Raw genomic sequence first — 27,334 nt, 5'->3', positions numbered from 1 at the left:
GGTGAGCCCAGGCTGGGGCCTTCCTTACCAGACCCTGCCCTCCTGGAGCTCCCAGACCATGAAGGCTAGTGGGGGTGGGCCTAGTAGGCAGGGGTGAAATAGCAGTGCCCACCCCATGTGACCAGGGTTCTTATGGGGGATGTTGCAGCTAAGGGAGCCCTAAGGAAGGAAGTCCAGACCCAGCCTGGATGGAGTGGGGGACGGGGAGGGCTTCCCAGTGGGAGCTACACCTTAGGTTAGGCCTCAGAATGACCAGAAGTGCACACCAGGCAGCGCTAAGGGAGGACTGATAGAGGGAGCAGCTCGTGCAAAAGCCTAGAAGAGAGAGGAGAGAACATTCTGGAAATCAGCGTCTGCTAGGCACCTGTTGTGTACCAAGTGTCCACTGTCCTGAAGCCCCAGGGGAGGGCTGTGTTCATCCCCCTCATAGACGGCCAGGGAGGGAGTCTGGCCTGTGGCCTCTGGAGCCATCTCGTACCTGCTGCCCTTGGCTGCCTCATCCCTGGGCCACCCTGGGCCTCCCGGCCTCTTGCACACCCACCAAACCCCCTGGTTCCATTGCAGGTCCGCAGGGCCCCCCAGGGAGCCCTGGCCAGGCTGGAGCTGTGGGCACCCCTGGAGAGAGGGGACCTCCAGGCCCGCCAGGGCCTCCTGGCCCCCCAGCCCCACTTGGACCACCCTACGCCCGGATCTCCCAGCATGGTGAGTCCCTTGGGGTCACAGCAGGTCCAGGTGGTGGTGGGGTGAGGCTGGCATGACCATCTGCCAGGCACCTTCTGTATACCAGGCTTGGCCTTGGGCCATAAGTCACCTGATCCTCCAGTGGGCGCTGTTGTCACTGATGAGGAAAACTGAGGGCCAGAGAGGGGAGATCACACAGCCAGGGCACAGGGGGGCCGGCTTCAGATCCACGAACCCTCCAGAGCCTGTGCTGGGAACCACCAGCATCAGGCCCTCCCACCAAGCCTTGGAGCTGTCCGGGATCCAGCCCTCAGAGCACTGGGAAGCTCAAGGCCTAGCAGCAGGACGTGAGCCCTGAACTCCCAAGGCCACAGCCCTGCCTCTGTGCTCAGAGAGGCCCTGCCCCCTCCACCCAGCTGGGCCCTGACGCGCATCCTTCACCTTCTCCAAAGCCTGACTTGCATGCGCGCTGCCAGGGGTCAGCGCTTGGAGTGCCAGGTTCAACCCCATCTGCATCATACCTTTGGTGCGTGACCAGGCACCATTCATTCATTCTCCCTCTCCAAGGGACTTCCCTGGCGGTTCAGTGGTTAAGACTCTGCCCTTCCAATGCAGGGGGCATGGGTTCGATCCCTGCTCAGGGAACCAAGATCCCACGTGTGGCGGGGTGTTGCCAAAAAACAACAACAACAACAAAACATTCTCCATCTCAGAGCCTCAGTTTCCTTATCTGTATGACACCCATGCACAGAAGCTTGGCACAAAGTAAGTGTCAAAAATGGTAACTTTTATTATTATTCCCATTAGGCACGTGACAGTACAGGCTCAGCAGGGTAGACACTTGCTGGATGTCACTGGCTAGACTCTGGCAGTGTCTCCCTGCTTCCTGGTCCTGCATGGCCAACAGTCTCCTGACTCCCCACCCTTGGAGTGGGTGCCTCGTGGCCCCAGCCATGCTGCAGGCTGTCCCACAGGGCAGTCAAAGCTGGCTTGGCAGAAGTGACAGGTTAAAACTGACTGCCCGGGCTCCCCTGGTGGTGGAGTGGTTGAGAGTCCTCCTGCCGATGCAGGGGACACAGGTTCGTGCCCCGGTCCGGGAAGATCCCACATGCTGCGGAGCGGCTAGGCCCATGAGACATGGCCGCTGAGCCTGTGCGTCCGGAGCCTGTGCTCCACGGGAGAGGCCGCAGCAGTGAGAGACCCGCGTACTGGAAACAAACAAACAAACAAAACAAAAAAACTGACTGCCCCACTCTGCCCCGCCCAGCCCAGCCCTGCTCACTCATCTTTCCTCCCCCAGGGGACCCATTTCTGTCCAACACCTTCACTGAGACCAGCAGCTACTGGCCCCAGGGACCGACTGGGCCCCCAGGCCCCCCAGGACCCATGGGTAAGTTGAGTCCAGGTCTAGGGTAAGGGGCAGGGTTGAGGGATGGCAGAGAGACTAGGGCTGGCTATCAGGAGGGAGCTGATGATGGACTTCCTGGCATTGTACTGTTGAGGGCATCATGTCTTATTCCAGGTCCTCCTGGACCTCCTGGTCCCATGGGCATCCCTGGGAATCCTGGACATATAGTGAGTATTTCTCCAAGTACTCCCACTCTTCTGTCCGTCCATCCACCCACCCACCCCCGCACCCAACCCATCCATCCACTCACCTATCCACCCACCCACCCACTCAACCACCCATCCATCCATCATCCATTCATCCATCCTTTCATTCATTCATTCAAGCATTTATGAAGCACTTAATGTGCAAGATACTTTCCATAAATCTTCTTATTCAGTCCATGTAACAAGAAGCAAGTATTGTTATCACCTAAGGCCAAGAAAGGTGGAGATTCTTGCCCTAGGGCTGTGGCCAGCACATGGCAGCTTCCAGATCAATGCAGGGACTGTCTGACTCCAGGGCCATCGCTCTGAACACTGAGCTGTATGCACTTCCTGTTGTGTGCTAGGCATTGGATGTGTGGAGAAGGGCCCAGAAGCCCAGGGCAAGCTGGGGTGCCCTTCCCTACCCCTCTGCCCCCTAAGTCCCTGCCCCCTCTACCCTGCCCCAGCACAAGGCTGAGGCCCTGTCTTGTTGCTCAGGGACCCCCAGGCCCCACTGGACCCAAAGGAATCTCCGGCCACCCAGGAGAGAAGGGCGAGAGAGTGAGTATTGAGGTGGCCCTGGGTGGAGGATTCTGGGGAGTCCTGGGCACCCTGGGTCAGACCCTCTGACAGCGCACTCCATTCTTCTCCTCCCTCCTACAGGGACTGCGTGGGGAGCCTGGCCCCCAGGGCTCCATGGGGCAGCAGGTAAGTGATGCTGCCCACCCTGCAGCACCCCCTCCAGGATCCCACAGGCCCAGACCCCTGCTATGGCTCCATCTCCTATGGCCAGAGCCCCTGTCCCTCCCTGTCTGGTCCAGAGCAAGCTCCGTCTCCTTTCTCACCCCCTGTCTCAGGGTTCCGTCAGCCTCTTAGGATCAGTCTGCCTCCATCTCCCTCGCTCTCGCTCTGTGTCTCTGTACCTGTTTGTCTTTCTCTATCTTCCCTCTGTGTCTCCATCTCTCTGACTCTTTGTATTTCTCTCTTTCTCCATCTCTCCAACTATGACTGTAGATTTGTCTATTTCTCGCTCTAGTTTGGTCAGTTTTTGCTCCATGTATTTTGAAGCTTTGTTATTAGGTGCATACACATTCAAGATTTTAATGACTTCTTGGTCCTTTTATCTGTATGAAATGAATATCTTTCTCTCTGGTAATACTTCTTGTCTTGAATTCTATTTTGTTTGATATTAAAATAGCCACACCAGCTTTCTTATGCTTGGTGTTTGCATGATATATCTTTTCCAATCCTTTTACTTTCAACTTGTTTGTCTTTCTATTAAAAGTGCGTCTTGGGCTTCCCTGGTGGTGCAGTGGTTAAGAATCCACCTGCCAATGCAGGAGACATGGGTTCGAGCCCTGGTCAGGGAACTGGGATCCTGCATTCTGCGTGGTGCAGCCAAAAAAAGAAAAAAGACATACTTGAGTCTTGCTTTTTTTTTTTTAAACAGCCTAACTATTGAGTTCATTTACTTTTTTTTGTTTGTTTTGGCCACACTGCCCAGCTTGCAGGATCTTAACTCCCCAACAAGGGATTGAACCTGCGACCTCGGCAGTGAAAGCATGGAGTCCTAACCACTGGACCACCAGGGAATTCCCCATTTACATTTATTTATTTATTTGGTTGCACTGGGTCTTAGTTGCAGCAGGCAGGCTCCTTAGTTGCAGCTCGCAGGCTCCTTAGTTGCAGTTCGTGGTCTCCTTAGTTGTAGCATGTGAACTCTTAGTTGCAGCATGCATGTGGGATCTAGTTCCCTGAGCAAGGATCAAACCCGGGCCCCCTGCATTGGGAGCATGGAGTCTTTTTTTTGTTTTTTGCGGTACGCGGGCCTCTCACTGCTGTGGCCTCTCCCGTTGCGGAGCACAGGCTCTGGACGCACAGGCTCAGCGGCCATGGCTCACGGGCCCAGCCGCTCCGCGGCATGTGGGATCTTCCCGGACCAGGGCACGAACCTGTGTCCCCTGCATCAGCAGGCGGACTCTCAACCACTGTGCCACCAGGGAAGCCCAAGGGAGCATGGAATCTTAACCACTGTGCCACCAGGGAAGTCCCTCCATTTACATTTAGTGCTGTATATTATTATTGATATGGTTCTGTTTAAGTCAACTATCTGGCTATTTGTGTTCTGTTTACCCCAATCTCTCCTTTATTTCTTGTTCTCCCCTTCTTTTCCTGCCTTCTTTTTTTTTATTTTAGATTTTTAAAAAAATTTTATTGGAGTATAGTTGATTTACAATGTTGTGTTTCAGGTGTGCAGCAAAGTGAATCAGTTATACATATACAAATACCTGCTCTTTTTAAGATTCTTTTCCCATATAGGTCATTACAGAGTATTGAGTAGAGTTCCCTGTGCTATACAGTAGGTTCTTATTAGTTATCTATTTTATATACTGTAGTGTGTATATGTCAATCCCAATCTCCCAATTTATCCCTCCTCCCCCCTTTCCTCCCTGTTAACCATAAGTTTGTTTTCTACATCTGTGACTCTATTTCTGCTTTGTAAATAAGTTCATTTGTACCTTTTTTTTTAGATCCCCTGCCTTCTTTTGGATTGAGAATTGTTCTGTGTTGTCTCTACTAATGACTTTTTCACTATACCTCTTTGTGTTACTTTTTTCATGGTTGCTCTAAGGATAACAATATGCATCCTTTTACTTGAATTAGTATTATACCTCTTCATGTATACATAAGAACGTTACAACTGTATAATCCACTCCCTTCTGTCCTTGTGCTATTGCCATCATATATTTTACTTCTGTATTTGTTATAAATCCTCAATACATTGTTGTTATTGCTTTAAACAGTTGGCTTTTAAAGAAGTTTAAAAAACAAAGAAAAATAGTCTTTTACATCTCATGATGTATTTATCATTTCTATACTCTTTATACCTTCCTGTAGATCCAGATTTTCATATAGTATCATCTCTCTTGAGCCTAAAGAACATCCTTTAGCCTTTTTTGTAGTGTGGGTCTGCTGGCAACAAATCCTCACTGCTTTTGTTATCTAAAACTGTATTTAACCTTAATTTTTGAAAGATATTTTCACTGGATATAAAATGATAGGTTGGCAGTTTTATCCCCCTTCATTACTTTAAAGATGTTGTTCTGTGGTCCTCTGGCTTACGTAGACAATTACAATTTCTCATGAGAAACTGACTGTCATTCTTATTGTTTTTCCCCTGTACATAATATGTCTTTTTTTCCTTTGGCATTTAAGACTTTCTCTTTACCCTTGGTTTTCATCAGATTGATCATGATGTGGATGGCTGTGATTTTCTTTGTGTTTATCCTGCTTTGGGTTGGCTGAGATTCCCGGATCTGTAAGGTTGCTGGGTTGTGTTTTTCGTTGATTGTTTTGTTTAATGAATAAAATTCTTTTTTACAGCATTTTTTGAGTTTACAGCAAAATTGAGTAGAAAGTACAGAGAATTCTCACATACTCCCTGTCCCCACACGTGGATAGCCTACCCCACCATCGACATCTCACATCACAGTGGTGCATTTGATACAATTGATGAATCCACATTGTCATGTCATTATCCCCCAAAGTCCATAGTTTACATTAGGATTCATTCTTGGTGTTGTACGTTCTATGGGTATTAATAGATGTATAATGACATGTATACGCCATTGTAGTATCATGTAGAATACTTCACTGCCCTAAAAATCCTCTGTGCTCTGCTTATTCATCCCTCTCTCTCTTCTAACCCCTGATCTTTTAACTGTCTCCACATTTTTGCTTTTTCCAGAATGTCATATAGCTGGAATTATACAGTATGTAGCCTTTTCAGATTGGCTTTTTTCACTTAGTAATACACATTTAAGGTTCTAGCGTGTCTCTTCATGGCTTGATAGCCCTTTTTTTTTTGAATAATATTCCATTGTACGTACCACAGTTCATTTATCCATTCACCTACTGAAGGACATCTTGGTTGCTTCCAAGTTTTGCCAATAGTGAATAAAGCTGCTATAGACATCCAAGTGTAGGTCTTTGTGTGGACATAACTTTTCAATTAATTTGGTTAAATGCCAATGAGTGCAATTGCTGGATCATATGGTAAGAGTATGTTTAGTTTTATAAACTTTTTTGTAAGTTTTTGTAAGAAACTGTGGTCACCATTCTATATCTTAGATCCTTAGATTAGAACTTAGTCATCTGGGAGTTCACTGGCAGTCTAGTGGTTAGGACTTGGCACTTTCACTGCCATGGGTTCAGTCCCTGGTCGGGGAACTAAGATCCCTCAAGCTGCACGATGCAGCCAAAAGAAAAAAAAAGAACTTAGTCATCTTATAACTGAAAGTTTGTACCCTTTTACCAACCTTTCTCCATTCCTTCCCTCCCCACAACCCAGTCCCTGGCAACCACCGTTCTACTGTTTCTCTGAGTTCAACTTTTCTTTTCTTTTTTTTTTTTTTTCCGCATTCCACATATAAGTGATACCACACGGTAGTTGTCTTTCTCTATCTGGCTTATTTCACTTAGCATAATGCCCTCCAGATTCATCCATGTGGTCACAAATGGCAGGATTTCCTTCTTTTTTAAGGCTGAATAATATTCCTGTGTGTGTGTGTATAACCCACATAGTATTTATGTGTTCATCAATCAATGGACACAGGTTCTTTCCATATCTTGGCTATCATGAATAATGCTGCAATGAACATACCTCTTCAAGACAGTGATTTCCTTTCCTTTGGATAGATAACCAGAAGTGGGATTGCTGGATCATACAGTAGTTCTATGTTTAATTTCTTGAGGAATCTCCATACTGTTTTCCATAATGGCTGTACCAGTTTACATTTCCACCAGCAGTATACAAGTGTTCCCCTTTTTCCACATTCTCACCACCATTTGTTATCTCTCATCTTTTTGATAACAGACATCCTAACAGGTATGAAGTGATAGCTCAAGTTGTGGTTTTGATTTGCATATTCCTGATGACTAGTGATGTTGAGCATCTTTTCACATACCTATTGGCCATTTGTATATCTTCTTTGCAAAAATGTCTATTCAGGTCCTTAGCCCATTTTTTAATTGGCTTATTTGGGGGTTTTGCTATTGAGTTGTATAAGTTCCTTATATATCTTGGATATTAACTCCTTATTGGACATGTGGCTTGCAAATATCTTTTACGATTTCATAGGTCGCCTTTTCATTTTGTTGATGGTTTCCTTTCCTGTGCAAAAGCTTTTTAAATTGGGTTGTTTGTTTTCTTCTTGTTGAAGTTTAAGAGTTCTTTGTATATTTTGCATATACAGAGATACACCTTTGTACACCTTTATCAGATGTATCTTTTGCAAATATTTTCTCCGAGTCTATAACTTGTCTTCTAATTCTCTTGACATTCACTTTTGCAGAGCAGAAGTTTGTAATTTTAATGAAGTCCAGCTTATCAATGATTTCTTTCATGGATTGTGCTTCTGGCGTTGTACCTAAAAAGTCATCATTAAACCCAAGGTCATCAAGGTTTTCTCCTATGTTATCTTCTACAAATTTTATAGTTTTGCATTTTACATTTAGGTCTGTGATACATTTTGAGTTAATTTTTGTGAAGAGTATGAAGTCTGTGTCTAGATTCATGTTTTTGCATTTAGATGTCCAGTTGTTCCAGCATCATTTGTGGAAAAGACTACCTTTGCTCCATTGTATTGCCTTTGCTCCTTTGTCAAAGATCAGTCAACTATATTTATGTGGGTCTATTTCTGGGCTCTCTGTTCTGTTCCATTAATCTGTTTGACTGTTCTTTAGCCAATACCACACTGTCTTGACTAGTGTAGATTTATACTAAGTTCCCTCTAAGCACTGCTTTCACTATCTCCTACAAATTTTGCTAAGTTGCATTTTTATTTTCATGTAGTTCAAAGTATTTTAAAATTTCTCTTGAGATTTGTTCTTTGGTCCACCTGTTATTTAGAAGTCTTTTGTTTAATCTCCAAGTATTGGGGGAGTTTCCAGTTATCTTTTTTTGTGAGGGGAGCTGTGCCTCGCGGCTTGTGGGATCTTAATTCCCCTACCCGGGATCGAACCCATGCCCCCTGCAATGGAAGCTTGGAGTCCTAACCACTGGACCGCCAGGGAATTCCCTCCAGTTATCTTTTTGTTAGGGATTTCTAATTTAATTCCATTGTGGTCTAAGAGCATACATTGTATGATTTCTATTCTTTTTAATTTGTTGAGTTATATTTTATGGGCCAGAATGTGGTCTATCTTGGTGAATGTTCCATGTGAGCTTCAGAAGAATGTGTAATCTGCTGTTGTTGGATAAAGTGGTCTATAGATGTCAATTTTATCTGGTTGATTAATGGCATTGGCGGATTCATATATTTGTCTTTGCAGTTCTATCATCATTGTAAAGTGCATATACATTAAGGATTGTTATGCCTTCATGGAATGCTGACCCCTCTATATCCGTGATAACTTTCCTTGCTCTGAGGTGTGCTCTGTCTGAAATTAATATAGCTACTCCCACTTTTGTTAAAAAATTTATTTATTTTATTTTTGGTTGCATTTGGGTCTTTGTTGCTCCATGCAGGCTTTTCTCTAGATGCAGCAAGCGGGAGCTACTATTTGTTGCAGTGCGCAGGCTTCTCATTGCCGTGGCTTCTCTTGTTGTGGAGGACGGGCTCTAGGTGCGTGGGCTTCAGTAGTTGTGGCACGCAGGCTCAGTAGTTGTGGCTCGTAGGCTCTAGAGTGCGGGCTCAGTAGTTGTGGTGCACGGGCTTAGTTGCTCCGCGGCATGTGGGATCTTCCCGGACCAGGGCTCGAACCCATGTCCCCTGCATTGGCAGGCGGATTCTTAACCACTGCGCCACCAGGGAAGTCTGAGGCTCTGTTAATTTTTTAAATAATCTTTCTTCTCTCTGGACTTCACTTAGAATTATTGCATTGACCTGTCAAGTTAGTTGATTCTTTCTTCTGTTATGGCACATCTTCAATTAATCCCAGCTAATTAATTTTTTATTTCAAGTATTATCATTTTTATTTCCAGGATTTCCATTTGATTCTCTTTTCATAATTTTCACATCCCTCCTGAAATTCCCCATCTCATCACCCATTGTATCAATTCCACTAGATTCAGTTTTTTATTTTTGGCTCCGTTGGGTCTTAGTTGTGGCAGGCGGGATCTTCACTGAGGCACGTGGGATCTTTTGTTGTGGCACGTGGGCTTTTCACTGCAGTGCGCGCGATTCTCTCTAGTTCTGGTGTGCAGGTTTTCTCTTCTCTATTTGTGGCATGCGGGTTTTCTCTTCTCTAGTTGTGGCATGCTGCCTCTGGGGTGCATGGGTTCTGTAGTTTGTGGCATGCAGGCTCTCTAGTTGAGGCGCACGAGCTCAGTAGTTGTGGCGTGCAGGCTTAGTTGCCCCACATCCCCTGCATTGGAAGGTGGCTTCTTTACCACTGGACCACCAGGGAAGTCCCTCCACTATATCCTTTAACATAGTTGTCACAGATATTTTAATCTCCGTGTCTGGTAATCCCAGTACCTGGGTTGGCTATGGATCTGTTTCTACTAACTGATTTTTCTCTTGCATATGGGTCACATTTTTCCATTTCTTCACATGTCTAATAATTTTGTATTGCATCTTGGACAATATAGACAATATAGTGAAGACAGTCTTCCTCTGAAGAGTGTTGAGTTTTGCTCTATGGTGTGGCTCCAACTCAGCTCTGTGACTTTAGCATGGGCATTTCATGGACCATCCAAGGATTAGAGTGGAGTATTTATACAGATTTTGCTCCCCTACTGTGGCTCCCTGCTTTCCAGCATTTCCCCTCAGTTTCCTCCTTCTTTGTCAGTCTTGACCCCGACCTCTGATTCCTCAGGCCAATAAGACTAAAGCTTGCTGCTTGAGCTGTTTGCCAGGCAGAGGGGGTTGGGATGAGCCCTCAGAGGAAAAGCCGTAAATATACTGATGCTACCCAGTGCAGTTCCCTTCTTTCTAAGGTCAGATATCCTTCAGTTACTGGCTGCTCTTTATCACTTTCCATTGCCTTCAAACAGTTGTTTTTTGCATTTTTATCTCGCCCAAACGAGCTACTCTCTGTCTCACCCTTGCTCAGCCTCTCTTCCTCTATCTATCCTCGCCTCTCTCACTGTTCCTACCTCTCTCTCCTTGCAGGGAGAACCTGGCCCCAAAGGAGACCCTGGTGAGAAGAGCCACTGGGTAAGCCACTAGCCCAGCACTGCCCTCCCGCTGCCTCCCCGCCCTGGACACTCAGGAGATTATTTGGGGGTGGGGGCACCCCATCCAGATCCCCTTTGCAACCTGGTCTCCAAGTGGGGAGGCTTGCCAGTTCTCAGCCCCAGCGTCCTCCCCTACCCTGTCCCTCCCCAGTGGGCAGGGCCAGCCTTATCAGCAGACCCTACATTCTTTGTCTCTGTCTTTATCCCTATCTCTGCCTTCCTTCTGCGGCCTTTCCAGGCCAGGGTGACCCTGCCAGTTCTCCTGGGCAGTTTGGGCTGACCCAGTCCAGACTGCATCCCCTGCCTCCATAGACCCCTCCCAGCAAGGGCTTTGGCTTCTGCTCCCCTGTCTGCAAAAGAAAGGGAAGCATGAAAACAATATCCACACAGAAGAACGGGACAGGAGGCCTTAGGAGAGCCATGGAGCAGAGGAAGGGAGGTGTAGAAACGCTGAGGTACACAGGAGCACTTCGGTAAAAGGGACAGGGCACTAGACACCACCATACACATAGGAATCCGTGAATCACAGGAAGGGAGACTTGGAAACCACCATGGACACGTTGTACATGGTAAATGAGGTCAGGGGACCTAGATCCATTGTACCCAAAAGACCTATAATTAACATGAGGTCCCAGACACCATCACATACACAGGAGACCCATGAGGAGTGGGAGGAGAGGCCTAGAAACTGCCATACGCACCAGAAAACCATGGAAAATGAGATGGGGGATCTGGAAACCACTGTACACAAAGGAAGCCCATGAAGACTGGGAAGGGAGGTCTAGAAACTGTCACATACACAGCAGACATAGAATAAATGGGAAAGGGGACCTAGAAACCACATGTGGGATCCTAGAACCTTCACATCACGAGAGAGACTTGCAGTGAATGAATTTCAGGGCCTAGAAATCACCCACCCAGGAGACATGGGGGGAGGACTAAAAGCCCCACGGTGCAGGGACCTGGAAATCATCACTGATATAGGACACATTTGGAAAACTGGATGGGATGGGGGCAGACAGGAGAGGCAACTGGGGAGTTCTTTTGGAGGCTGGTATTGTGCCTCCCTCCCTTGTCCACCCCTCTCCCTGGTGCAGTCTGGCTGGGACGCCCTACTTCCTGGCAGGCATTAGTTAATGAAGACATGGGAAGCACCCAGCGCCTGCCCTGCCCTCTCTGCTCCTGATTTGTGGGGTCAGTGATGGATACAGCCGTGGGAGCCCCCCACCCTGCACGAGCCCTCCCCCATGTCTTTCCATGACTTCTGGGGTCCTGCTACCTCTCAGGCAAGCCTCTCCCAGCCCCTCACTGCCACCCCACTCCCTTACCCACCCTCTACCCACTAGTGGCTCCAGAGCCTCTTAAGCATACTGCCTGCTTAGGCATGAGCTGGGCTGGGGATCAGCTAGACCCATGTGATCCCAGCCCTCTGCCGCCTCTAGGCCCCTTCACTGGCCTCTCCCAGAGACCTTTCATTTGGAAACACATTTTTCACCCCGCCCAGAGGAGGTGGGAGAGGTGGGATGAAGGCTGAATTAGGCTGGGCAGCCCCATCCCTATATGGGGGTCCCAACAGGAGAACAGATGCCTGAACTCTCCCAGAACAGACTTCAAACTCAGGACCACCTGTGGGAGGGGCCCCCACAAGAGGTAGCAGGGCCCCTGCCCATCCACCTGCTTTCCCCTCACCCACCTGCACTTCTGCCCCGCTTGCCGCCTGCCTGGGAGGGGACCCGCTGGGCTGGGGGCTGCATGAGGCTTTGGGGGCTGGGGGAACAGCTCTGTTGGGGGCAGGTGGGGATGAGGTCTGTGTGGGGAAGAGGCCTGAGGGCTCCTATACACACTCCACCTACCAACCCCCACTTAGTGAAGCTTTTGGAGCCACTGACCTGGCTGTGGCTCAGCATTGACACCCAGTGGTCATGAGGATGCACTGCAGGCACTGCCTGGGAGTGACGGGGCTCAGCTGGCCCATCTAGACCAAAGCTCATACCCCTTATTCAGACAGGAAAAACTGAGGCCCAACTCCACAGAGTGAATTGTTGGCAGAGCTTGAACTGAAGCCCAGGCTTTTCAGCTCCCAGGACTGGGGGAGCCAGCTAACTTTCCCCAAGCGCCTCCTTGGTGGGTGCCAGGCCCCAGGCTGGGCACTGTGGACATAGATGTGATTTGGACACAGTCCCCATCCTCAGGGTGGTCACAGTGGGGTGGGGGGAAACAGACCAGTAACCAGCAGTGACAGGACAGGGGGAGCTCAGCTATGATTGTGGAGGGTAGATTTAGCATCTTCTTGGATAAGGAGACCCAGGCCGAAGCCTGGCAAAGGGTGTTCACGCAGAGGAGAAGAAACATCACATGCAAAGGCCCTGGGGCAAGAGTGGGCCCAGGGTGTTTGAGGAGCTGCAAATACTTTGAGTGACAGAGTGTGACAGGTAAGGAGTGAGACAGAAGTCATAGAGGCTTTTAGGACTTAAGAGGCCATGCTGAGGAATTAGAACTTTGTTCTATGGGCAGTGGGGAGTCATTGAAATATTTATAAGTAGGGAAGTGACATGGTCAGATTTTTGTTTGCAAAAGATCCCTCTGATTGCCATGTGGAGAAAGGATGGGAGAAGGGAGCAGAAAGAGAGACTAGACAGGAGGCTGTCCTGGTCACCCTGGCAAGAGGCTGTGGGGGCCGGAACTGGAAGGGGGACAGTGAAGAGGGACAGATGTCAATGGAGCTGAGAGACACGTGGGTGCTTGTCTGGCTATGGAGGGGGGAGCGAGAAGTTAAGGGAGATGTTTACAATAGTAAAAGAGAGAAGAGAGCCAGGAGAAGCTGGCCTGCTGAGTTTTCTCCATGGAGAACGGGGAATGTCTACATGACAGCCGAGTGGGGGTGTCCAACAGGCCCTGGACACTCAGGCCAGGATTGGAGAGCACTGGGATGTCATTGGTGCAAGCAGCAGGCCACCCACCCAGAATATTTTTTTGGCATTTTCCCCCATATTTTTACTTTGAAAACTTTCAAATATATAGAAAATTTGCTACAATGACTATCCTTGTACCCTTCTTCTAGACCGACCAATTATTAGTATTTTGCTGTCTTTGTTCTTTTGCTCTTTATATATCTATAGATCTTTTTTTTCTAATCCATTTGAAAGTAAGTTGCAGACCTCATCCACATCTCCCCTAACACATCAGCATGTGTCTTGAAAGAATATGGACATTCTCCCAAAGAGCCACAGTAACACTGTCACACCTGAGAAAGCTGACATTAATTCAGTGAAATGATGTCACTTAATATACAGCTTATATATAAATTTTACCCATTGTCCCCAATTCCTTTTGTAGCTAGTTTAAAAAAAAAAACAAGATCAATCAAGATTCATGTGTTGCATTTGGTTGTCACGTCTCTAGGTTCTTTTTTTTTTTTTTTTTGCGGTACGCGGGCCTCTCACTGTTGTGGCCTCTCCCGTTGCGGAGCACAGGCTCCGGACGCACAGGCTCAGCAGCCATGGCTCACGGGCCCAGCCTCTCCGCGGCATGTGGGATCTTCCCGGACCGGGGTACAAACCCGTGTCCCCTGCATTGGCAGGCGGACTCTCAATCACTGTGCCACCAGGGAAGCCCTCTAGGTTCTTTTCATGTAAAATAGGCCCCCTGCCCTTTTCTTCTTTCTCTTGATTTTGTCATTTTGTGACTGTCCCACTGTCTAGATTTGTCTGACTGTTCCCTCGTGATGAGATGCAGGTTAAATACCCTTGGCAGGTGCACTAACTGGGGATGTGGTGCCCTCTTACTGCATCTCATCAGGAGGCTTATGACATTAGCTTGTCCCATTGTCGATGCTGGCAGTGGCTTAATGTAATTTTTGAAGGTCATCCATGTTTAGATGGGTGTAATACTTGAAGAGAGATTACTTTAGTGTGACCCGGTGACCCCCAGGCCCAATGGCCAGTCAGTGACCCCCATCCATGTGATGTGGACAGGACAGCCAGATCATAAGGGACAGTCTCAGCATGGCCACAGTGGGCTCGCTCAGAACAGACATGTTGGGAGGACTCTTGATTGTTAGATGTTTTTGTGGGAACAGCTTCCTTGAAGGTAGTAATTGTACCAGGATGCATATTATACCTCATCCCTTCATTTAATCTGTACTAAGTGAAGCACTCTGAGAGACTCCCAGATGTGTCAGGGCGGGAATAGTTCTATTGCTATCCTGGTGCTCTGTCAGAATTAAGATATCTACATTCCAGAAATAGCTTTAGTCTGGACTCGGAAAGAGGAAGGAGTGAGGGAGTGTGGAGTTTTGGCAAGACCGTGGACCCTATGCTGGGGGAGGAAAGGACAGACAGACAGACACTGGGAAGAAGTGAAGGTGAGGGCCAGCTGGCGGTCCCTGGCCAGCACCAGCACCACTTGAGACAGGAGACCGCAGAGCAGGGAGGCCTAGGGGAGGGGTCTGAGGGCCGCTGCCGCATCCCCGGGCCTGGGTGCTGGAGACTCAGCTGAGAAGAGAGGGCGGGGCTGAGGGCTGGGCTCCGGGATGTGCAGCGTATGGACCTGGAGTAGTCAGAGCCCAGGGAGGGATGGGCTCAAAAGGGCTGGGACAGGGGCACCTGGGCCTGAACTTCAGCTTTGCCGGCATTTTAAGCCTGGCTTCCCAACAGCGATGCCACACAAACATTTTCTGATTTTACTCTTACATGTTCATTTGGACATGAGTGGGAAGGATATCGGTAAGTAGCCTGATCCCACCAGTGGAGTTAATTAGGGTGAGACAAATACAGTATTTAAGGCAAAATTGAGTCAGTTTAAAGAGTGTTAAGTAAAGAAGAGTACAAGTGGCCCAGGGATGTGGCAGGAATCATGCAGAAGATGTGAGACCAACTGGTTTCAGGCAACAGAGATGGAGGAGGGGCTGGGGCTCTGCGGCAACGTCTGGGCAGGTTCTGTGGCAGGCTCTGGGACAGCAGTGCCGCCCCTGCAGACTGGCCTCCGCCCGCCCTCAGTGCAGCAGGATTTGCAGGGGTGTGAGGGAAGAGCAGCCAGCTGGGTGGGATCCTACTGAGGAGGTTGCTTCTGCCTGCCTTGTCCCCCTCCCATCCTCTCCTGGTCTTGTCCCTGCTGTCCGTGGGCCCTGGGCTGTGGCAGGTGGTGTGGAGCTGCAGGTGCATGTCCAGGGTGGGGCATGGGCCTCCAACAAGCTTTGCAGGGCCCCCTCCCCTGCCCCCTTCACGGCTGCATCTGTCTCTTTCCTCCACAGGGGGAGGGGTTGCACCAACTACGCGAGGCTTTGAAGATTTTAGCTGAGAGGGTTTTAATCTTGGAAACAATGATTGGGCTCTATGGTGAGTAGAGACAGACAGACGGACAGACAGCCCAGCCCCCACCTGCCAGGCTTCCCCAGGCCCTCCAGGGTGGAGCTGCCTGGGTCCAGTCAAGAGGCTGGATAAGGTACCTGCCCTTCTCCAGGTGGGGACCTGAAAGGTCAAGACCACCCATCTCTCAACGACTGGTCCCTTGTCCACGGGTGAAGGGGGGGGCCCTAGAAACCCAGGCCCCCACCCCTGTGGTAAGACCTGGGGCTCCAGACATTGTGGGTAATGTGGTTTCCAGGCCTGCAGGGGAACCAGAGGTGACAGATTTCGAGTCTGAAAGGAATTATGGGCAATGGAGCCAAACTCCAGAACTGCAGGGGATTGTGGGTAACAGAGCCAGACTGTAACAGTGCAGGGGGTTGTGGGTAATAATGTCAGAGCCCAGGCCCCCAGGAGGATTATGGGTAATGAATCCAGACCCCAGTCAGGCCTCAGCTCAAGAGAAATTGTGGGGAACAGAGCCAGTCTGCAGGCCCACAGGACAACAGGTCATGGGGCTAGACTCCAGAAGTGCAGGGGACTGTGGGTGACAGAGCCAGGCTCAGGTCCCAGGGTACTCTGGGTAATGTACCACCCACCAGTTCTGACCCCAGAGGCTCTCACTGGGCAGGCCATCCTGGCCCCAGGGTCCCCCTTTAGTGGCCTGAGAGACCCTCCACCAGTTCTCCACCCATCTGGTCACTTGAGGAGACAAGTGAGCCCCATCCCCACTTAGAAGGAGCAGCCAAGGTCCCAACAGAGACTCACGCCCAGGCTCCTGCCCGGAAGCCAGAAGGAACTGGCCCCGCCCCCCACCCTCGGTGCCCAGCCCAGCCCCTGGAGGCCGGACACGCACCGTCTGCTCTTCTCGATCTCCCATCAGGCTCCTAGCTTACAGAGCTTCCTGCAGCAGCAGGCTCAGCTGGAGCTCCTGGCCAGACGGGTCACCCTGCTGGAAGCCATCATCTGGCCAGGTAACGGCAGGGTGGGCAGGCAGGGGCAGCCCCTGCCAGGAAGGGCCTGGGAAGGGCCTGGGGACACAGAAGGCGCCTCCCAATACTGGATCCAGACTAGCAGACAGCCACTCTTCAGCCCTTCCATCCGGCCAGCAGACGGTGTCTGGCACAGAGGAGGTTCTGGTAACTAGTTCTTGTGTGAATGAGCACCTGCTTTGTGCCAGGTACCTCGCTGGCACAGGCTCCAACAGATAAGACAGACAGGGTCCTGCTCTCATGGAGCTTAGGGTGCTGGGGGGAAGCCCTGGAACTGGGCGTTAAACCTAGGGTGAGGAATACCACAGTGGAGTGAATACAGGTGGCCACCAAAGCCCACAAGTGCTCCTGATGCAGGCTGGGGGGTGGTAGAGGGCATCTCAGGAGGGCTTCCTGGAGGAGGAGGCATCTAAGTGGAGACCTGAAAGGCAAGGATCGGGGGCAAGTGAACAGGCAGAGGAACAGCATGGACAAAAGCCAGGAGACCAGAGAGAACCTAGAGGGACAGTTCCATGAGGTTGCTGAGGGTGAGAACAGAGGCTAGAAGATCTGGTAGGGCCCCATTTGAGAAGGTCCTCGAAGGTAGGTCAGGGAGGCATGGAAGGAGGTTAGACACCACCTGGCTGTCACAGTGGGCCTAAGGAGGTCTCTCCATGTTAAACTGGAGCCTGTGGCTGGCCCTGGAGAGAGTCAGGGATCGGCCACCCCGTTCCTCACCTACCCGTGAAGAGGCCCCAGCCCTTCTCCCAGCTGCCCCATCTCTCAGCCCAGTCCTAGCACATCAGTGCACACAGCCTCAGACATAATGTCCAACCTCCCATCTATTTTACAGATGGGGAAATTGAGGCCCCCAGCAGGAAGGAGAGCCAAGGTTAGAGCCAAGCCTCCTTCATTTGGCAAAACTGTAGGGCACACCTACTGCAGGCTGGGTCTGAGGCAGATCTCAGGGTACCCGCCTTGGGGAGCTGCCCATTGGGTGGTGGGCAATCCTCAGCATCTATAGAGATGAGGGCCATGGGGTACAGGAGCACCAAAGGATGTGTGTGAGGAGAAGCCTTCCTGGAAGATGGGACCCTTGCGTTAGTCATGGAAGGTCCCTACGAGTGTGCCAGGAGGAAGTGGTGGGAGGGCAGCCCCCGTGGGGACAAAGGCCTAGAAGTGGAAAGGTGTGTGGGTTCTGCTTCCAAAGCTGCTCTCGCCATGCCACAGGGCTTCCCCAACTTGTGAAAACTCAGACCATCTCCCAGACCTCCTCCCCTCTCCCAGAGGAAGGACCAAGGACCAAATCCCAGGCGCTCAGCTCCTTGTCAGGTGTCCCCCGACTCCCCTCTCAGGAGGATTGGGAGGGGAGCCAGAAGGGACACATTGTGGCCTTGGATCTGTGCTCCGCCCCCCTCAGCTGGCTCTGTCTCCAGCAGCCCAGGGAGGAAGTGCCAGGCACCTGGCAGTGTGGCCAGGAGGAGGGGAGTAGAGGAGATGGAGCCTTCCCCATTGGCCCATCATACACAGCAGGTGCTAACAAAAGACCCAGAGGGGGCTCATGTTTAGATTATAATCAATAATGATGATAATAGTAACAGCTGTCACACATCCAGTCCACCTGGGCCGGGAAATTTACATCCATCATCTCCAGTCCTTGCAACAAGCTTTCTAGGTGGGCGACACTGTGCCCACTTCACAGATGAAGAAACACAGGTTCAGAGGGCTCGTGTGACTCCCCCGGGACATAGGGATAGTAGTGGTGAGGCCAGGGGTCCGCCCTAGGTCAGGCCTCTAAAGCGCCAGCTCTTTGGGCTCCATCGGCAAAGGTTCCCTGACCCCTCTGCTTTGCTAGGCACTGAGTGGGGCCCGGGGGAAACCAAAGCCCTGAATTTGATCATGTCAGAACAGCATCTCATGACTGATTCACAGTGACCAGACCTGCAGGAGCCCTGGGTCGAAAACACACCAACCTAGTGACCATAATAATCCAACATTTACTGTGAAAACCACTTTCCACTCTTGGTCACATTGAACACTCTGCAAGGGTGTGACAACAGGAGTGTCATCCCCACATTCCAGATGAGGCTTAAAGGTTCTGGGACTTGCCCAAGGCCACATAACCGGGACATGGTAGGGCCAGGACTTGGCCTGAGCTGATGTTGGAACCTGAGCTTTGCGCTACCCTCCTCCTATGCTCCCTGTTTTAGGGCATGAAATGTTCCTTGACTGTGACTGCAAATACCTGTCTGCCCCAAGGGCGCCAAATCTCAGCCCAGAGGTGCATGAGACACAGGGTCAGAGTGCTAGACAGTTATGAGTATGAGGGTATAGCTCCCTCCCTGGCATTGCCTTCAGTGGGAAGCTGGTGCTCACCAGAGTCAGCGTCTCTCCTGTGAACAGTGTTTCGAAGGCTCAGCCAAGTCCTCCATCCTGGGGCCCTCCCCCTGGAAAAACAACCCATCCTTCCGAGCTGCCTAACCCCTCATTTAACTTTGAGAGGGACTGAGGTGATAGTTACATAAGGCTTCCTGGAAGAGGTAGGTCCTGATCTGCGTTTTAAAGGTTGAGTAGTTTTCCAGGTGGGAAGAATGCCAATTATCCGGTTTTACTCTTGGGGGCCAGCTTATTTGCAGGTTGGGGCATATCTCACCATAGCTAAATCGAAACTAACTTCAGTAATTACTGGAGTTGGCCAGGGCCTCTGTATCTGGAACTGTCCCCCTGGTTTTAGAGATGAGACAACTGAGGCCCTGACAGAGGTCCAAAGCCACACAGTAGGTCAGTGGCAGAGCCTGGCCTTCCTAAACCCTTCCCCACTACAGGTGGCCTAACCTGAAAAGAGAGGAAGAGTGAGGCTGATGCCTGGCCTTAGTTTACCCAGCTCTGAAATGGGAATGATTCAGGGCACACCTCTGCTCCAAGATATGTTAACGAAAAAAAGAGCTATACTGTTTATGGAGCATCTACTACATGCTAAGCATTTCAGAAACATGGTGGGTTCATTGATCCCCACTTGACAGAGAAAATCAAATAGAGGCCCTGAGTGTTCTAGTTGGGTTAGGGGCTAATAACTCCTGGGGGGAGGGGCACTAACCAGCTTTGCAGACCCCCTTCTTTCCCACACCTCTGCCTCTCAGACTTGGGCAGAAAGCCCCACCCCCCACCCCCTCAGAGGGCCAAGGGAAGGTGGGCACCTCACACAGACGTCACTAACCCGGCCTCTTTCCTTCCCTCCCGCAGAACCAGAGGGGTCAGGGGCAGACCCTGCCGGCACGGGCACCCCCAGCCTCCTGCGGGGCAAGAGGGGAGGACACGCCACCAGCTACCGGATCGTGGCCCCCAAGAGCCAAAACGAGAGAGACTGAGTGTGGTGGTGGCCCCTTGGCGAGGGCCAGGCCAGGCTTCCCTTCCCAGCCTGGACTTGGCCAGCTGCCTCCAAGGTCCGCCATCCGTATTTATTAATATCCTCAGGGTCCCTTCTGCCACCTAGGCCTTTGGGGTGGGCATGTCTTGGTCCTGGCAGCCCGTGCGCATCTGCCTCCTATGAGGCTGAGCCGGGACTGGAGCCTGAGAGGGAGGTGTGGTCCAGGCAAGAGGTGAGGCTTTGCTCAGGGCCGTGGGCCTCAGTTTCCCTCTGTGAAATGGGGTGATGCAGGCCTGTGGGGAGGGGCGGCAGGTTTGGAGCTTCTGTCTTCTCATCAACCGCCCGGCCATCCAGGCCCCAAGCAACTGAGGGAGTTGGAAGCTGGGGCTCTGCCCAGCCCTCAGCACGCCCAGGGATGATGAGGGCGGGCAGTCTCACCTCCCCACTCCCCAGCCAAACCTGGGGGGCCCACCTGTACCCCTCGTCTCCTTGTTTTCTGGTGCTGGGTTCCTGGCCCTGAGGTCAAGCTACCTGATCTGACTGGACATTCAGGGCTCCTTGTCTCAGTTCTGACCCCTGAACCCTCAGTCCTTCTCATGTCCCAGGCGGAGGGGGCATGGAGAGGGAGGGGCCACCTGCTCCCACAACGGCTTGTGACAGACACCAGGAGGTAGATGTGTATCGGCCAATAAAGGCCCCCAGCCTCACTGCCCACCGGCCTGGTCTCAGTGTGTGCTTAGATGAGGGGCAGCCAGGCAGGGCCAGCAGCCTCTCTTCTCAGTGGCCTTCACTGTCCACCTGCAAAGCACGACTGTGAGGCCAGGGCTCCCCTGGCCATCACCTGGGCAGCTGGGGAATGGGGGTAGGTGAGCAGAACAGAGGATCAGGCCATCCCCACCCCCTGGCCAGGTGTCCCGCAGGAGCTACCAGACCTCAGGGCAGCTTCCCTTCTCTGAGCCTGTTTCCTCACCTGTAAAATGAGACTGATGGTGTAATCCTCAGGTTTCCCAGTCTGTTTCTGGCCCCTGGCTGGTGACCAATGGCAGGGTCGGTCTCTGTGGCCCCTCCACTCTGGCCCTGGCCTGGGGTACAGCCTCACGGGTGACCAGAGCACAGGTCAATCCGGGGCCTACAGCCCCCTGTACTGCCCCTCAAAGTCCAGCTTCCCGGCCCCTCTGCCTTGCAGAGTTCCCATCGGTGACTCACACCCATGCCCCACCCTCTGTCCTCTAGGCTTTGGCTACACCTCCCCTCCCTGGGAGGGGGCAAAGACTGAGAGGGGCCAGGAGGGAGGAGCTGCTTCTACAGAGCTGAGGAAGCTTCTCCCCCACAGCACGCCCACATTGCTTCCTGCCCCCGGCACCCCCCCCCCCATCACCGCAGGGCCCAGCCACCGGCCTCAGAGCCTGCCCTGGGGCTCTGGCCCTTGTCGCACTGAACTGGCCCTTGTCCAGCAGGGACACAGGGGGCTGTGGGCAGTGAAGGGATGCTGTTCCTGGCGAATCAGGGAAGGCTTCCTGGAGGAAGGTCTCCGTGTAGGCCAAGACCTGAGGATGGGTAGAAATTAGCTGGGAAACAGATGATAAATGCTCCTTGGCAGAGGGTCCAGCCCAACAAAGACCCTGAGGCGGAAGCTCGGTAACACTGTGTCTCTGGACATCAGGGAGCTGCTCTCCTGCAGTCGGCTGTTCATTCACTGCTCGTTCATTCTTTCATTCATTCATTCATCCCCCTGATGCTAACGTAGAAGAGTCAGACACAACTGCTGCCTCCAAGAAGGTCCAGGTTGAAAAGTGAACTGGTTTTTATTCTAAACAGTACCAGGGCAGGATGCTGGGGGGCCGCCTCTGAACCCACCCTGACTCTCAGCAGACAGGGCTGGGCTCTGACTTCCCACCCACAGGCCAGGCTTCTCACCTGAGAGCCTGCCTGTGCTAGGGGGGCCCAGGACCCTCAGGGTGGGTGGGCCCACCCCTCCCCTGAGTCACCAGCGCCTCGGTGCCCACCTCCCCGCCGACCAGCAGTGACACGGCACCCTCCACACGGCCTGTGGCTGCCAGGGCCACCACCGCCTGCTCCGTGGGGAAGCCCATGCGCTCCAGTTGCTGCAGCCTGTGGGAAGGGGGGACAGGGAGGGAGTGTCAGGGCCGCCTCCAGCCCCCACACCAGGGGACCCCACCCCTACTTACCCCACCTTACCGCAGGGAGGAGACGGAGGACTTAGACAGCCGGAGTGGGCTCTCGGGACCCTGGACTGGCCCCTCAAGGAGCGAGGCCTGGATCCCCTTCTGCAGCATCTGCTCGTCTAGGGCTGCCCACAGCGGGGTCCCTGGGGGGAAGCTGGGCCCAGACCAGGCCAGTCCCACCTCTGAGGAGCCCTCCCAGAGCGGTTGCATAGGCCCCAGGCCTGGCAGGAGCGGGGCTGAGCCTTCGCTGAGGGGCCAGAGGCTAGGGGAGGCCATGTAAGGAGGTCCAGGGGTGGGCGGCCTGGAGGGGCAGAAGCAGAAGGCCTGACTGCCAGCCACCGGCATGGCTTCCACCACCGGGGCCAGTGTCCTCAGCATCACCCTCACCTCACTCTGGCAGGATGGGTGACAGGCAGCTCAGCCAGGCTGCCTGGGGTGGGAAGGAGCTGGAGCGGCCAGCACCCCGCCAGGGCCCTGCACAGGACACCCCCCTGCAGTGCCTGCAGCCGCTGCTCAGAGATCTCCAGCCACCGGAAGGCCCCAGCCGCGTCTGTCTGCCCAGGGCAGGGCGGCGGGTCAAGGAAAACCACATTCAGCCAGGGGTGAGCCTGCGCCACATGCCAGGCCCCGTGCCAAGTGTGTGATGGGAATTCCCTCCTGTCTCCTCACTGTGGCCCTGCCAGGGAGGTGTCATCACCCTCGTCAGCAGTGGAGGCTCAGAGAGGGAAAAGGGCCCCTGCCTGAAGCTACCCAGCCAATGAGAGGCAGAGCCAGATGTGCCTCATCCCAAAACCTGTCTCATCCCCATTCAGCTGCCCCCTGCCCGCTGTCCCCTGAGGCCTGTTGCTGGCCTGCTCAGGCCTGTGACACCAGGCCCACCCCTGGGCCCTGCCCCAGCCAGGGCGACATGCTCCCCTCTCCAGGATTCAGCCGGGTGTCCCCAATCCTAAACGACTCCTGGGTCAGCCTGCACCCACTGTTCCCTCTGACTGCACTGTTGTCCCCGACAGGCATTAAGCATCTTTGAGCAAAAGCCTGTTTAACACACCTGCACCACCGGCCGCAGGTCGTTCCCCCTTTTGGTGCCAGGAGAGCCGCAGGCTCACGCTCACCCTGGTCCTTAACACTCTCTGTACTGTCTGCCAGGCCCGTGCTCTCCTTTTCCACTTCTCGTCACCTGAACCCCTCCTTCTGCATGGTCTCGGCGTAGACCCACCTCCACTGGGACGTCCAGATTAAGTGCCTCCTTGGGCCCCTCAGCTCCCAGGCTCTCCTTTAAATTGTAATTGGTACCTCTACATGGCCACAAGCCCCCAGTTCCCAGCCCAGAGCCAGGCGAGAGGAGGACTTGGAGACGCTCCTGGGATGTGTGTGAATGTGGGGGCCCGACCCCTTGTGCCAATTCCTTCCCAGGCACCCTGGGGGCCCAGCCACAGAACCCACACGTCCACATGAGCCCTGGGCCCAGGCAAAGGATACAGGCCAGGCCAGCCAGGAGGCCACAGAAGAGCTGCAGGAAGGGCGGCTCGGAGCTGAGCAGTGGTGTCAGGGCGAGCAGCAGCCACGGCAGGAGCCATGGTGGCAGTGCCCCACGGGGCCGTCTAGGGTTGTAACCCTGCCCCGCCAGCATGGCCAGGTGGACAGGCATGTATCCACAGCCCCCGGCTGCACTGGACACCCCGAGGCCTGCCAGCAGCACAGCCATCAGCCCGGAGGCCAGGGCAAGGAGGGTGGAGGCATGCAGGAACCGCAGTGTGCCCAGGTGGCACTCCTGCCGCCAGCCCAGCGTGGGCAGGAGCAGCAGGCTCAGCAGCAGCCCTGGGAGGGCCTTGTGGCCCAGGGCATGTGTCAGCAGCCGGTGCGCTGGGAGAGAGAATGGGCTTATGTGCCAGGTTAGTGGCCCTAACGCCCAAGGCTGGCCCCAGTGTGCCAGATGGGGAAACACCCTCCGCCAGGGCCGCCCACTAAGCCAGCACCCCCTCCCCGGGAGCCAAAGTCTGCCCACTGCCAGTAGTTTAATCACTGGTGGTGGGGACCAAGGGCTTCCAAACACTGTGACCGGCCCCCTGCTGCTTTAAGTAGAACAAGCCAGACCCAACACTCAGGTCTTCTTAAGAACAACCAACCATGGATAAGTCACTTCACTTCTGTGAGCATCATTTGGGTTCCTCAAATGTAAATGGAAGCTGTCATTCTTGGGAAACAGGTGTTCAGCTGGGGTCACTCTTCAAACCCCTAGTGCCTCCTTCCTGTTCTTGGGCTTAGCTGAAAGTCTTAGTTTATTTTAAGGGAAAGCCACCCAAAAGGGGAGCGGTCTGAAAAGAATTCCTACTTACAGGCTCCCACCCCTGTGCTGGCCCCTCTGCCCAGGTCCTTGGCCCTCCCTTCTTGGCTGTAGTTGAGCTGGGCGTGCTCCCGTCCAAGGCTGACCTTCCCCGGGGCCCTGGGTCCTGTCCTTGCCTGACAACTGCAGGATGCATGCTGCTCTTGCCAACTGGTCTCAGGCCCTACAGCAAGTCTCCTGCCTCCTCCAAGGCCCACGTGGCCGGCCCTCACCCTGCCAAGGGTCCAGCAGCAGCTCTGGGGCCAGGACAAGGCTGGGGCCAGCTCCCAGCAGCCACAGGCCGCTCATGAGCAGCATCAGGACGGAGGAGGCGAGAGGCAGCGCCGGGGTCAGTAGGCCAGGGGGACCTCTGGCATGCATAGCTTGTCTGAAGGTGATCAAAGGTGGTCTTGGGGCTGTGTGCTAGGGGTAAAGGAAAACAATAACAAGTTATTATTGCAGCTTTTATCTGACTTCCTTTCGGCTACCATACCAACAGTACCATTTTACAGAAATAACTGAGGCTGGAGAGGCGGGTGCAGCAACTTGGCCATAGAGGACCTCAGAGCCTAACCATGTGTTTAGCCATCTTGCCATCCCACTGATGTGTGAGGATGGGAAGAGGCCAGGCCAAAAGGTCCCTGAGCCCTGATGGGCCCTGGAAAGGGGCCTGGAGTGGGAAGCACAGGGAATGGGAAGTTGAACGGGAGCCCTGGACTCGCAAAATTTTTTGGATTTGTGCAGCCCCCCAGGGCAAATTCAGGGCCATCTCCAGCTTTCCTCTGCCTCCCTCTTCCCTCAGGCTACAGACCAGCTACCTTCCTCCCTCCCTCCTCCCCTCCACTGACTTAGAGCTCCAGGTGGCCTGAGCTGCCCTTGACAGAGGGGGTAAGGCCAGCCAAAGGGCAGGCAGATTAGGGAGGGGGTGGAGCAGAAGGGTTGGAGGAGAGGCAACAGGAGTCTCACACCCTGAGTGCACACAGTGACACTGGACAGAGACGTCCCCTTCCTCGAGCCCCGACCGCAGCCCCTCTGACCCTACCCTCCCTTTCACAGAAAGGTTTCAGTATCCACTCCACTTCTTCCTGCTGTTATCGCTCCCTGGGCAAATCTGGAGCTTCTCCTTCCTCATCTGTAAATTGGGGATTAAGAAAATCCATTCCTCATAGAATGAGAAAAAGGAATGGACTCAGGCAGTCCCACAGCTCCTGCTGGATAAACTGTAGCCATCCTGGCTGTCCCCAACAAGGGGAAGCCTGAACATGGAAGCAGCTGCTCCAGCCCTCAAATGTGCCAATTTCCTGCCCATGAGGCAAGGCTTTCTCTCCCATTCTCCCTCCTCACATCCAGCCTGTCCTCTAGGCCCTGCTGGAATCCTCTCACTCCTGTACCCTAGCCTGTTTTAGGACTCCCACTGAGGTGATTTTATAGGGCAGGAAGCAAAATCCCAGAGACAAGAAGGCTGCTTCATCTGTTCCCTTGTCATGGGCATCCTTGGCATCAAAACCCACCCGGCAGTTTCCTGCAGGAAAAATATAGGAAACTCCTCTGCCTGCGACGTCCTTCCCTTCATCTCTCTAACAGCAAACTCCTATTCACCCACTGAAGCCCAGCTCAAAGGTTCCCTTCCCCTCCTCTGGTCCCTCCACAACTTGGAGCCTACCCTATCCAGTGAGCACCGCTTGGCCTGTTTTTCTCTAGGCAGGTGGTCTGAACTGTGGGAGGAGGGGTGCTCCTCCTACTCATGGTCAAGTTCCCCAGGGTGCTCCTAGCACACAGCTCGTGCTTTATGTGTCTTCACTGAAAGAAAGACACTAGCTTTGCTCCAGGTCCCGCTGAAGGATTTGGTGAGCCCTGCCCTTCGCTGGGCCTGGGCATCTGCCTAGGGAGACTGGGTTGAATCCAAGAAGTCAGGCAGGTGCAAGCCTTGCGGGGAGCCAAGGCACCCACTGCCAGCCTTCTCCTGCACCTTCACAACCATCCCGCCCCCCCACCCCGTGTACTTTGGCAAGAGTGAGAGACTTGCCCATGGACCAGCAGAACTGGGATCTGAACGCCCCAGGTCTCAGTCTCTTTATCTATAAAACGGGGCTGTGCAGCATCAGGCCCTGCCTACCTTACTGGGAAGGCGGGAGGACAGAATGTGAAGACAGGACGGGGACAATTCTTCCGGGTGATGGAGAGTGTGTGTGTGTGGGGGGGGGGTGTCCCAGGCTGTGGGTGGGGCTCAGCTTTGTGACTTTAGGAAAAGTACCCCAAGTCCTTGGGCCTCAGTTTCCCCTTCTGTAAAAACAAGGATGTTGGATGAGAGGTGATTAAAGGGTCTTCTCAACCTCGACCGTTACTGGGGGGCTCTCGGGCCGGGCGCTACGTTCGGGGCCTCCCATCCAGCCCACCGGCCTTGGCCCCCTCCCCCGCGGACCGGGCCACGTGTCTGGGGTACTCACAGCGCAGCGCGCCCCCCGCCCCCAGAAGGCTGAGTGGAGCCCTTGGCTGGGAGTCGGTACTCTAGCTTCCCGCCGACACCCGAGCGCCCCGAGCCCATTCTGCTCGCCCTCGGGCGCGTGACCCGGGCCGACCGGTAGGCAGGCCACCCCCTCCTCCTCCGCCGCCGCCCGCCGATTAGTCAGCAGTTGTTCTAGGCCCCGGTCCCTTCCCCCAGCCCTCCCGCCGGCCTCCGTTTCCC

At 53.2% G+C, this 27,334-nt stretch overlaps 2 protein-coding genes across 21 annotated transcripts in view; one reads left to right on the top strand and one right to left on the bottom strand.

Moving 5' to 3' along the window:
• The window catches only part of EMID1 (EMI domain containing 1), a 74,201-nt gene extending 53,086 nt beyond the window's left edge, over positions 1–21,115 (top strand). For 6 of the 17 annotated variants that reach the window (XM_029232463.1, XM_029232472.1, XM_029232485.1 and 3 more), the window contains 7 exons: positions 565–702; positions 1,982–2,071; positions 2,204–2,256; positions 2,773–2,835; positions 2,938–2,982; positions 10,392–10,436; positions 20,016–21,115. In XM_029232463.1, coding sequence (XP_029088296.1) covers positions 565–702; positions 1,982–2,071; positions 2,204–2,256; positions 2,773–2,835; positions 2,938–2,982; positions 10,392–10,436; positions 20,016–20,237 — 656 coding nt within the window. In that variant the 3' untranslated portion in view covers positions 20,238–21,115. Of the gene's footprint in view, positions 1–564; positions 703–1,981; positions 2,072–2,203; positions 2,257–2,772; positions 2,836–2,937; positions 2,983–10,391; positions 10,437–11,553; positions 11,601–15,707; positions 15,852–16,684; positions 16,776–20,015 lie in introns of those variants that run through there. The other 11 variants (XM_029232456.1, XM_029232441.1, XR_003794970.1 and 8 more) reach the window with 10 other exon arrangements.
• An 807-nt stretch (positions 21,116–21,922) lies between these two features.
• RHBDD3 (rhomboid domain containing 3) lies at positions 21,923–27,281 on the bottom strand. 4 transcript variants are annotated; one of them, XM_029221862.1, is made up of 6 exons: positions 27,096–27,281; positions 24,882–25,071; positions 23,805–24,188; positions 22,713–22,875; positions 22,339–22,626; positions 21,923–22,251 (listed from the first exon to the last, which is right to left on the bottom strand). In XM_029221862.1, the coding sequence occupies exons 2-6, from the start codon at positions 25,027–25,029 to the stop codon at positions 22,074–22,076; spliced, it is 1,161 nt and encodes a 386-aa protein (XP_029077695.1). In that variant the 5' UTR covers positions 25,030–25,071; positions 27,096–27,281; the 3' UTR covers positions 21,923–22,073. The 4 variants fall into 4 exon arrangements, with proteins under 4 accessions (XP_029077695.1, XP_029077681.1, XP_029077687.1 ...); XM_029221848.1 differs by having other exon boundaries at positions 24,882–26,448; positions 27,096–27,251; XM_029221854.1 differs by lacking the exon at positions 27,096–27,281 and adding an exon at positions 26,765–27,075.
• Positions 27,282–27,334: the final 53 nt, after the last annotated feature.

The sequence above is a fragment of the Monodon monoceros genome, unplaced genomic scaffold (assembly GCF_005190385.1).
Source record: "Monodon monoceros isolate NGI ecotype Baffin Bay Population unplaced genomic scaffold, NGI_Narwhal_1 Super_Scaffold_1, whole genome shotgun sequence".
NCBI lineage: Eukaryota > Metazoa > Chordata > Mammalia > Artiodactyla > Monodontidae > Monodon > Monodon monoceros.
This window is presented reverse-complemented; position numbering and strand designations above follow the sequence as displayed.

Excerpts from the sequence above, each read along its gene's own strand:
- RHBDD3 (XM_029221862.1), bottom strand. The coding sequence starts at position 25,029 with ATGCATGCCAGAGGTCCCCCTGGCCTACTGACCCCGGCGCTGCCTCTC. Across the intron at positions 24,189-24,881 it reads GCTGCTGGACCCTTGGCAGG|CGCACCGGCTGCTGACACAT; the intron begins GTGAGGGCCGGC and ends TCTCTCTCCCAG. Across the intron at positions 22,627-22,712 it reads ACCCATCCTGCCAGAGTGAG|GCCGCCCACCCCTGGACCTC; the intron begins GTGAGGGTGATG and ends CTGCCCCTCCAG.